The sequence below is a fragment of the Trachurus trachurus genome (genome assembly GCF_905171665.1).
Source record: "Trachurus trachurus genome assembly, chromosome: 15".
Taxonomy (NCBI): Eukaryota; Metazoa; Chordata; class Actinopteri; order Carangiformes; family Carangidae; genus Trachurus; species Trachurus trachurus.
The window spans coordinates 30,577,705-30,589,294 of record NC_139906.1 but is presented as its reverse complement, the minus strand read 5'-3'; the positions used below and the strand labels follow the sequence as shown (position 1 = coordinate 30,589,294).

The window sequence follows — 11,590 nt, the reverse complement described above, 5'->3', positions numbered from 1 at the left end:
CACAACATCCAATTCTCACCTACTGTCAATTGACCATTTTGTAGCAACATTTTTGATTTATCCACCATAGTGACAGTACTTCAGGAGAAGAGATTGTCTGAACAACATGCTCACATTAGCTGCAAGCTAATGTGATTTTTAATTATAGATTTTTTATTAGTTCAGCATGCCTAGTGAGCACAAGGCTGGTAAAAGAACACCTTGGTTTTCATTTTGGCACCCATGTTAATGGGTTAGAGGGGCAGGAGGTGTGTGTGTGTGTGTGTGTGTGTGTGTGTGTGTGTGTGTGTGTGTGTGTGTGTGTGTGTGTGTGTGTGTGTGTGTGTGTGTGTGTGTGTGTGTGTGTGTGTGTGTGTGTGTGTGTGTGTGTGTGTGTGTGAGTGTGAAGAACACCAGGTGACATTACATTGACCTCATGCCAGCAATATTACACACACCACCCCCACTGTTTACCCGGGTTGAATCTGAATCTGAACATGACAGTGGCATGAAACAATATACATTTATATTCTAGTAATTTGTGTAGCTGCATGTAGGGATCCAACAGTCCAATAACCTGGAATCTCTATGTAGAGAGATGGAGCTGCTGCAGCAGCGGCAATGCAGCAGATACAGCAGATGAGTTCAGACCAAGAACTGATGGTTGTGAGTCCAGCTGCATTGGGTCCGAACTTTAACACTGTGAGTCAGTGACTGGGTCCATTGAGAACTCTAGCACGAATCAAACTGCTCAAATGGGCCATCATGGGCTTTGAGAGCTTTTATACATTTACAAGAACTTGCAGAAAATAGGAATAGACCCGGCTTCAAATTTAGATTTTTTTTTTTTTTTTTTTTTGGGAGAATGGTATGTTTCTTATTTCTTGAATTACTACATACTGTATAGGCTACAATTTTCAAATTCATTCATTTGCAGCTATACTCAGATCAAAATACACTGTTGTGTCTTTAATTCCTCCTCCTGCCTCTCCGTGGCACTGATCAGCCCTCATACAGAAACAGGCATCATCGCTGCTGATGTGGAAATCCCCCTCTCCTGCCATTTAAAAGCTCCGCTCTGAGGGCAGTGTGAGCCCAACGCGCTGCGAACTGAAAAAACCCAGGCTGTGAGCTGAATTATGTAATATTTCAGCGTGAAGAAGAGGATCATAAAGAAGAGCAGCTGTTGCATGTTTTTTAAATGGGAAATCTGTTGGGCAGCTGGCGTTTCAAGGAGCCGAGCACCGTTGAGGAATGCGACTCGACGTGGGGATCGGACTCGGAGGGCGACGAGCCGGCGGCTGAAGATGACAGCGGCGTCTCCGACTCCGTCAGTCCGGCGGAGAGCGACCGAGCCGCCGCAGAGCCAGGAGACACATCCCCGCAGGTATGATGGTGGTGGTGGTGTGTGTGTGTGTGTGCGGGGGGGGGGTGACACAGGGGAAACATGGAGGTGAAACGGGGGGAGGGTGGGGGCACGGTGCGGTAACATGTGCCACCGGCAGCGCACAATATTGACAAGGCCAGGACGCAGAAAGGGCAACCGAGCATCCCTCAGATACACACTGTCTGCACGCGGAGAGCACACACACACACATACACACACAGGCACATACACACAGCCTGCACCAGACTTCATTCAAAAACACATCAATTTAATGTCACCTCGGTCAAAGACATGGACAGCATGTCAACTTTCCTGAGATCCACTTCTCATCAGCAGCGCTCAGAGGCAGCAATATGAATGTACACATAGTTCTGTATGGTGGATGAAATACTGTAGCTGGACAATAGTTGCTCTATGGTGAGATGAAAATACACTTTCGAACATGGCATGACAGTCTACATACAGAACACCTCAGTCTGTTAGTAATTGCTCTTGATAATTGCTTCTCCATATGAGGTTATTATGTCTTCCTGCTGCTTTATGGAGCAGGCCAAATATTCCAATGATTATGATCCCTGCGGCCTGAATCATCACAACGGTTGATGTTCGACTACTTCACACTGTGTCAAAATCTTAAAAGCAGCAGGTTGTAATAGGAGCATCAGGAGAACGAGCCAGTTTCATTTGAATATACAAATCATGACAGAGGTTCAGTGACTCTCTGTGATAGATGATTTAGAATTGGTTCAATGAAACTTATTACAATTTTACCATCATTACAGCCTGAATTCACTTTGTTTCTTACAGTCTTACATGGCTGTAAAATGATTACAATTCTTCACACAGTATGTAGCTTTTAGTTGTGAGCGATTATTATAATGAAACCCTTTTGTCATGTCTAGTACAGAGTATTTATAAATCTAGTCTGCCTTCACAGGATTAGGCCTAGAATAACACTGCAAGCCCTCCTGACCAGTGGAAGTTAGCATGACCCAGATTTTTATTAGAGAATCAATTCTAGTTTCTAGCATCCTTTTGTCGTGATTGCACGGCAGCGCTGATGTGAATTGTCCTCCTTTGCTGGAGAGAAATGGATGATGACAGGCGTCGACCTCAAAAGCGAAGTCTGTGCTTTTAATTCAGCTGAGTGGCAGACGAGCGAAACGCCGCATCTGTTCAAACACAAGTTGTTTTATTCCAGATCACGCTATATGCATCAAGTCTTTTTTTAACTCCTGTCTTTTTGTTCCCCCGCTCTTTCCTCATTTTTAACTTTATTTATTTATTTATTTATTTAATTTCTGTCTTTCTTGCTTCCTCTCTCAGCTGACTGACTCCCCAGAGTCTGTTCCAAAGATGAAGAGGAGTTTCTATGCTGCGAGGGACCTCTACAAATACCGTCACAGCTACCCGGTACATGCACACACACACACACACACACACACACACACACACACACACACACACACACACACACACACACACACACACACACACACACACACACACACACACACACACACACACACACACTAATTTAGAAACCCAAGATTATGCCATCATGGTGCCATTGATACCCAAGAGTGTGGAACCACAATGCACACAACTGCTTTGTGAAACTCTCACACACACGCAGTGAAGACACCCTGTGTGATCTGTTTGATCTTTGTGTGTGCTTGTGTGCAGAACTACAAAAGGCCTCGGCAACCCAACGAGTACCGCAACCTGCGCTTCTACCTGAACAAGATCCCTCTGGTACCTGATGGTGAGCAGCACACACACACACACACACACACACACGTAGCTCCTGCATGCAGACCCTGCCTCTGTGGAGAGGAGAGATGTTGGCTTTGGGCTTTTAGTCTTGTTTGGCTAAAGGTCATGTTTGACTTGGAAAAACACACCAGTAAATGAGTGGACTTATCCAGTGTTTTAACATGTTCTCTCTCTCCAAACTCACACACACACACACATGCACACACACACAATAAAACATGTGCGACGGCTAATTATCTCTGTCTCTCCTCAGGTATCTACATCGAGGAGATTCTGTCTAAGTGGAGAGGCGACTACGACAAACTGGAGCACAATCACACCTACATTCAGTGGTGAGACACAGCAGCCTCTGTCTGTCTTCAGCTGCCATGTGGTTGCATCAAGTCCTTGCAGTTGACTGGATCATTCATTGCGTGGTAGAAGCCGTAGTAACCAACACATCAAAGCTGCTTTTTTCTTTTCTTTTTTTTCGACCTACAGTACATGTCGAACAAAAGTCAGAAAAAATAAAGTGAGGGTTTCATCAGCAGTACTTCCTGTTCCATGTCAAGTGTGGGATGTTTTAGTAGAATGGATCTGAATGTGATTGGCTGCGTCGCCCTGTCCCCTTTAGTTACAGTTACGGTTTTACTAATTCAGTTGACATTAGCCTCTATAGTAGTTGAATATATAAGGTTTCTAGCTGACTGGTTTGAAAGGGGAACCGTCTTAGGTTTGTGCTATAAAATACTTAACTCTGTAAAGAGCAAGACAGAGATGCTAACATCCAGAACCAGCCTCCACACTGTTATTGTGCTGCTCACGGTCGAGGCCTTTTTATCATGTAACCATAAGATAAGTTGCTCCTTAGCTCTGGCAGGTTGAGACTTGAGGTCACAGCAGCTGGTTAGCCTGCGTGCTAACATTTGCAGCTTATGTCATAGCCGTCTCGTCCAGTAATTACATTTGAGCTGTTTTAGCTGATTTTAGGGAAACTAAACAAACCTGTCAAACTCCTTATGCGCAGAATGTTATACTTTATATAACGTATCTGTGCACAACTTCTGCATGTGGAGAAATCCAAACATTCCTGGCGAGTCAATTGTTACTCAAGGTCATAAACCTGTGGACATTTATAAGGAAGCATCAATAGTAATAATCTTCTTTACTTGAGTTGAACTTTTCTTTTCAACTTAACTAATAATCTGCATAATTTAGCTGGCAAAAATGCCCCAGTGTGATTCTTTATTATTAATTCTTAATTATTTATCTTGTATTCTTTGACTCCAGGCTGTTCCCATTAAGAGAACAAGGGCTCAACTTCTACGCACATGAACTGACTCAGGAGGAGATCAAAGTAAGATACACAAGTAAACAGAAATACATTTAGGCTCCACATACAGTCTCAGTATTACTGTATCAGCTGCCTGTCTCATTTGTTCACGCTTCCTCATTGAATCAGTGTTGAACACGGCTTCAAAAGAGCCTACAGTGGATCCTTATTGTATTTTGACTGATGCTTTATTGTTAATATGTGCATATTTATCTGAGCACATTGTGGTTTGAGGGAAACGGATGGTACTGTATGTCATTGTTTTGATTGATTGGTTGATATCTTTATTTTGCTCATGCATGCAAATGACAATACAGTATAAAAAATATAAAAAATATTATTATTAAAGTGAATAGCAAGAAATGAAAACTAAACAAAACAAACAGTAACCTGCATCTGCAAATTCATAAGCAACTCAGTTTACATGAGCAAAAAGGAGTAGGAAGAAGTATAAACTAAGTAAAAGTATAAACTATCTAATCCTACCCGTCATTCATACCTGTGTGTTTAACTGTGTTCACAACATCCAATTCTCACCTACTGTCAATTGACCATTTTGTAGCAACATTTTTGATTTATCCACCATAGTGACAGTACTTCAGGAGAAGAGATTGTCTGAACAACATGCTCACATTAGCTGCAAGCTAATGTGATTTTTAATTATAGATTTTTTATTAGTTCAGCATGCCTAGTGAGCACAAGGCCGGTAAAAGAACACCTTGGTTTTCATTTTGGCACCCATGTTAATGGGTTAGAGGGGCAGGAGGTGTGTGTGTGTGTGTGTGTGTGTGTGTGTGTGTGTGTGTGTGTGTGTGTGTGTGTGTGTGTGTGTGTGTGTGTGTGTGTGTGTGTGTGTGTGTGTGTGTGTGTGTGTGTGTGTGTGTGTGTGAGAGAGTGTGAAGAACACCAGGTGACATTACATTGACCTCATGCCAGCAATATTACACACACCACCCCCACTGTTTACCCGGGTTGAATCTGAATCTGAACATGACAGTGGCATGAAACAATATACATTTATATTCTAGTAATTTGTGTAGCTGCATGTAGGGATCCAACAGTCCAATAACCTGGAATCTCTATGTAGAGAGATGGAGCTGCTGCAGCAGCGGCAATGCAGCAGATACAGCTGGTGCAAACACACACACACACACACAATGCATGTCTTGCAGGATACCATGTGTGATGAAGCCATTCTGGCATTTGTTCACGCCATGGATATTTTTTATAAATCTTTTAATTCTTATCATGTCTGCTGAGTTGCAAACACTATGCAATGGATGGATGAAAGTGAACATGTGGACAGTGTCTGAACACAGCATTGGTGCCTGATGTACTGTATTTATATAGAAATATATTAATAAATGTATCTGTACCGAATCTTGTCAGGAATTCCAAAGCACTCGTGAAGCGAAGCGGAGGTTCCTGGCGGCCTACTCCCTCATGTTGGACTTCTACGGCATCAAACTGCTGGATAAGAGCGGAAATGTTGCTCGAGCTTCCAACTGGCAGGAGCGCTTCCAGCACCTTAATGAGTAAGCATACACACACACACACACACACATTGTGCAGCAGCTTAAGAGCGTAGAACTTGTGTCAACTTATCGCTCACTTGCCAAACACTGCTTATTTGTCCTTTAGCAAGGCAATTATTCCAAATCCCATGCAACTCAATTGTTCCTGTATCAGCAGCCAAATGTGAAACAGCATGTCTTAAGTCAACAAACAGATGGTTAAGTGGTAATTTAAAGGGCTTTTTTTTTTCTTTCACATCCTATTTTAGTGGTTTCATGGCCTGAGAGAAGTCATTGTGTTGCCTTAGAGAAACCTGATGGTTACATGTTGGGGAGTGTGTGGCTGTGAGCAGACCACCTCAAGTCACAAGCCTCCTCTAAACCTTGGCTTCTTCTTCTAATTGCTGCCATTACCCCAGCACCTGAAAAACAACAAACAGTCCGCCATAAAACAGCTGCTCCATACTGTTATTCTTCTCCCCTGCCTTTAAAGGGATAGTTCAACATTTTGGCAAATTGGCCCATTGCCATAATCCCTATAGTCATAGCAGTAGGTATGTTACCTTTAATTGTCGGTGCAAGCTATTTTTAGAACGGCGGAGCAGAGCCGTGAGCTGCTCAGAGCTACGCTACGGAGGCTAAAGGAATTTCTTGGTTTCCCTCATCAAACTCATCAAATACACAATCCAACAACTCCAAAACGCTGTCGTGTTGTGAGCTGCACAATCACCACGCTATGAGATAATAACGGAACGTTACGAGACAGAGTTGTTTTAGAGGTAAATTCATGCAAAACAGCTGATGCGTTCAGGGACAGTTTTTCAGCAAGCAGACTCTGTATTTACCCTGTATTTACCTCGAAAACGGCTCACTTTCATAACGTTCCATTATTATCTCATAGCGTGGTGAATGTGCAGGTCACAACTTGTCCACCAGAGCGTTTTGGAGTTTTGGGATTTTGTATTTGATGAGTTTGATGAGAGAGACCAAGAAATTCCTTTAGCCTCCATAGCGTAGCTCTGAGCAGCCTGCCACTCTGCTCTACCGTTCTAAAAATAGCTTGCACCGACAATTAAAGGTAACGAACCTACTGCTATGACTATAGCGATTATGGCAATGGGCCAATTTGCCAAAATGTTGAACTATCCCTTTAATATCCCATCAAATATTCACAAAGACTTTGGCATCTGGTTGACTGTGGTCTCAGGGTTTCTCGCAGGCCAAACTACTACCAGAAGCCAACCAGTCTTAATTATTGAGGCTCTGCAGTCCTTTGTTGGATAAAGTTTATCAGTTTAGTTCTGAGGTGCGACTCTGATGTGAACAGTTACCATGGTTATGGGAGCCATTCTTGTCCATTGTGAGGCTAAAAGAGAAGAAAAGGTGCTGTTTACCTGTTCATACCCAACTGTAATTATTTATAGACACATAGGCAACAGTCAGACAGCAGTCGCTCTGCTCTCCAGTGGTGCTGATAATCGATTAATTGATTTTAAGGGACAGAAGGCACAGGTGAACTTCACTTATACCATCATCATTATTATTGGTAGGCTAATGGTACCACTACCATTATGTCCACATTCACAGTCTGTGATGATGTGACATTAACTCATCTTAGTGCACTGTAAAGTTGGATTAAAATATATTATATTATTATAATATTATATATAATATTTTTTTTTACCTCTTCTCATGAAATTATTGTGGCAATGTGATTTATTCTTGATAGATAACGTGTGTATCTTCTCAAAGCTGGTAACTGGGACTCAGTTTGTAAACATTGAACCTGATCAAAGGTGATTATTGATGTGTATAGGAATAAAAAGAGGAATTTGTTTGAAAACACAATTATTCCAACTTTATGGGCAACTGTGTATAAATGACACAACTTTAAAAAATAAAAATAAAAAAAACTATTAAATCAGTTTGGCCTTAAAGAGACAGGAAATGGGGAGGGGGAACGACATGCAGCAAAGGGCCACCTGATTCTGGATTTGAACCAGGGATGATGCATCAAGGACTGTAGCCTCTGCATATGGGGCACCTTCTCAACCCACTGAGCTATATGGTGCCCCATTTGCCTGATTTTTATTAAACCATTAAAACAGAGAGAGAGAGCAGAGAGCGGCCTCATAGAGATGTAAAACACTTAAAACCACAAATATATCATCTTATGGATAAACACTTAAAATGAAACACAGGAAACATGTAAAATATGGTACCTTATAGAGTTTAGCATCATTAGTAGTGGCAGTTTTGAAATAAAATTTCATCAAAACATATTTTTGCCATAGTATTTGTCCTCCTCATGTTTCTCCCATGTTGTCCTTTCAAGGTCCCAGCACAACTACCTGCGGATCACTCGCATCCTGAAGTCCCTGGGTGAACTTGGATACGAGGCGTTCAAGGCCCCGCTGGTTCGCCTCTTCCTGGAGGAGTCTCTGTGCCACAACACGCTTCCAAACATGCAGCACAGCGTCCTGGAGTACTACGTCTACACCATCCGCCTCCCGGCCACCCGCAGACGCCTGCTTCGCTACGCCCGCCAGCACTACAGGCCCGCCCACGCCTTCCTCTGGGGGCCACCGCCTAAAAGACGAGGAGGAGGAGGAGGAGGAGGAGGAGGAGGAGCAGGAGGAGGAGGCAGCGTGGGGGCTGGGAGCAGTGGAATCAGAGCACCGGCTCCAACACCAGAGCAACAGAGGAGAGAGGAGGACATCATCATCCCTACAAGAAACCAGTTTATTGTGTCTTCCCATGATGCCATGATGTGCCAGGATCTGGCTGGAGGAGGACTGAAGGGCTGCACGGTGCTCGGGTCTAACATGGCCGGACTAGAGGGAGCGCTGATGTTGGTAGGAGCTAGAGGAGGGAGGAGCGAGTACAACAAAGTCGTTCCTTTGTAAGGAGGAGGAGGTTTAGGTCTGATCCTTATCAGGTTTTAAAACAGACAAACAAAAAACTGTTTTTAAAATTTACCAATTTAATTGTAACGAACAAAGAAGAACACCATTGTTAGCAGACCCCATAGGACTCTGGACCCCGTAGGACTCTGGACCCCAGGGTCAATAGTTATAGCTTGGAATCTAATAAATGTGTCAATAGAATCAATTCAGGTTAAGGGCTTAATATAATGATAGTATTCACTGCAGATTATTCAATTTTAACTGTATAAGATATTATGACATGATACTGGGGTGTTGAGGGGGGGTGGGAGGTCACATCCTGAGCCAAGTTAAACAATCTCACCTTGGACCAAATCCCAAAACCATCTGAAGCAGGACCAGAGCCAGTAAAGACAGAAGACTGCCTGACTGAACGCTGTGTTTGGGTTCAGTGGCAGGTGTGAAGCGGTCGAACCAAAGCTCACCTGCTGATTGGTGGTTTGGAGAAACAGTCCTGCCTACTCATCTAACACTGTAGCTGGAGTTCCACTGAGCAGCAAGCTCACTTTGTACAGACGCTGTAAAGTGAAGATTATAATGTGAAGAGCGAGATCAGGGAGTCTTTTCCTCTCTTTTTTTCCTTTTTTTTAATTTCTGTGGTGTGATATTATGGGCAGGAGTGGGCGGGGTTTGTCATAGCAATACATGGAACCAAATTTTTTTAAGACTGACTTGAAATCCTCGTAATAAGATTAAAAATAGCAGGCACAACTACAATATTTATCTGCTTTTGGCAATTTTACTATGGGTTAAAGGTAGCAGAATACACAACTGTACAGAATTATAGAGCAAAAAAAATGCAACTTGTTTGTGACTTTATATCTATAAGAAACAGTTAAGAATAGAGTGGCTTTTTAGTGACATCAAAACCACAGAGGTCTTCTTAAAAAGTGTTGAAGTGCACGTGACAACTAGCAGGAGCGCCTCGCTGAAACAGACACACTCCTGCCATGACACAATGCAGTTAAACAGCAGCACAAACTGCATCTGAGTGTAATAACAGTATGTCAAAGAAAGGTCAGATGTTTGCTTGTTTCAGGGAAAGGGAACAGTGTCATTTCTGTTTCACCATGTAGGATATATTAATAATGCAGAAATGGCCTCCATTAAACTTTCAGATATTTAAGTAGCCAATAAGTTAGAGTTAAATGATCATGGTACTTTTACTGTAGTTAAAGATGTGATCACGTTATTTAAACAATCTTTTTAATAGGTAGAAACTATCATGTAATAATCTGAAGTCATTTAACGGAGCCTAATTAGAAAACACGTCTGCATCTGCTGAACATGTGACTTAGCAGTTTGTTAGTTTCTTCCACTCTGCATTAACAATGCAAACAAGCCTGGTTTATGCCAACAGGTCATGCAATAGATCAGAGTGTGTTTTATTTAACATGACCTGTTGAAGGTCTATTGACTGTAAATAATAAAACAGAGCAAATATTTAATTTCTTACCAAGTTAGAGAATACGATATGTAAAGTTTCCAGTTGACAGGTGACAGCACTGCCGTGGTTTTAGCACTAAGCTGCTGACATTCATGGGACAATAATGACATCAGCAGTAGCAGAACTCCTCTAACAGCTGCCGCGCGGCGTGTCCTGTCACCTAAAGGTCTTCTATACTTAACTGAACGCAGTGACTGGATGTGGACTGTGAATGAAGTTAATATGTTAGAGTGGTAAACGTGTCATGTGTTTTTTGACAATCTGTGTCTTCCGGTTCGAAAAAGCGCTGTAGGTTTTCTTTCTCCAAATTGTAGGATCAATATAATCTATGGAAGGTCAGGAACTTGCTGATTGTTCTCGTTTAATCGAATCTTGCAAGTGATGTTTCAAATTGAACCATGTTGTGTAGTTTTCTACCAGGCTACATGTACAGTGATAGGTGGTGGTGATTGTGTCGACTTTGTCCTCTGAATACAACAGGTAAAACGCTTGTAGGGCTAAGTTTGTATAAGTGCCACTGCTGTTACTTTTGTTAGATATTCAGTATCTTTAAATTTGTATATTTACATAAAAAATAACCCCACAAAAATGTGATTTACCCCTGGATCTGTATAGGTGCAGGAACCATTAGCATGTAAACTTATTCAACCTTCCACTGACTTTTCTTCCTTCCTTTCTTTCTTTCTTTCTTATTTTTCTTTTTTTCTTAATTAAGCCATCGTATCATCACGCTCGTCATCAGAATCAGAATCATCTTGCTTGTATTTGTGTTTGTGCAATAGATAGATAGATATCTGTGAAACTAAAAGCCATGTGAGGTGTAACACAGCTGTGGTGCGTACGATCGGGACTTTGAACGCTTCTTCCTGACTTACAGAGCTGTTCTTCCTGTTTTCTCTCTGTTATCTGACAAGGCCTCTACACCGCTTCCCAGCCAAGTCTATCTGAGATAATTGTAAAAAGAAGAAAAAAAAAAAAACTTTTCAGGTGAATTATGTGGTCACATGGGCTCAAGTATCTGAATTTTTTGTATATTGTACATGTACATACGTGCGTGTGAAAGTGTGTGTGTGTGTGTGCGCGTGTATCAGATATTCTTAAGTGCCTCTTTTGTATTTTTTATGTTTATCTGTATGTTGTTATGAGTGTCTTTCCCAGCTTATTTCCTGTACATCCTGTTTTTTGTACAGCATTTTTATATTTACATTATTGTTTTCATTATAGTCATAC

At 42.0% G+C, this 11,590-nt stretch overlaps 1 protein-coding gene across 1 annotated transcript; it reads left to right on the top strand.

Annotated features, from left to right (window-relative positions):
• Nucleotides 1-1,098: 1,098 nt before the first annotated feature.
• On the top strand, nt 1,099-11,357 carry ogfrl1 (opioid growth factor receptor-like 1). Its single transcript, XM_083988502.1, has 7 exons — nt 1,099-1,366; nt 2,693-2,779; nt 3,053-3,131; nt 3,396-3,474; nt 4,412-4,478; nt 5,844-5,989; nt 8,304-11,357. Exons 1-7 carry the CDS (start codon nt 1,181-1,183, stop codon nt 8,872-8,874), a joined length of 1,215 nt encoding a protein of 404 aa, XP_083844628.1. The 5' UTR covers nt 1,099-1,180; the 3' UTR covers nt 8,875-11,357.
• The last annotated feature ends 233 nt before the right edge of the window (nt 11,358-11,590 follow it).

Coding starts and splice junctions, on each gene's coding strand:
- ogfrl1 (XM_083988502.1), top strand. CDS start 1,181: ATGGGAAATCTGTTGGGCAGCTGGCGTTTCAAGGAGCCGAGCACCGTT. Junction 1,367..2,692: donor CAGGAGACACATCCCCGCAG/GTATGATGGTGG, acceptor TTCCTCTCTCAG/CTGACTGACTCCCCAGAGTC. Junction 5,990..8,303: donor CGCTTCCAGCACCTTAATGA/GTAAGCATACAC, acceptor TGTCCTTTCAAG/GTCCCAGCACAACTACCTGC.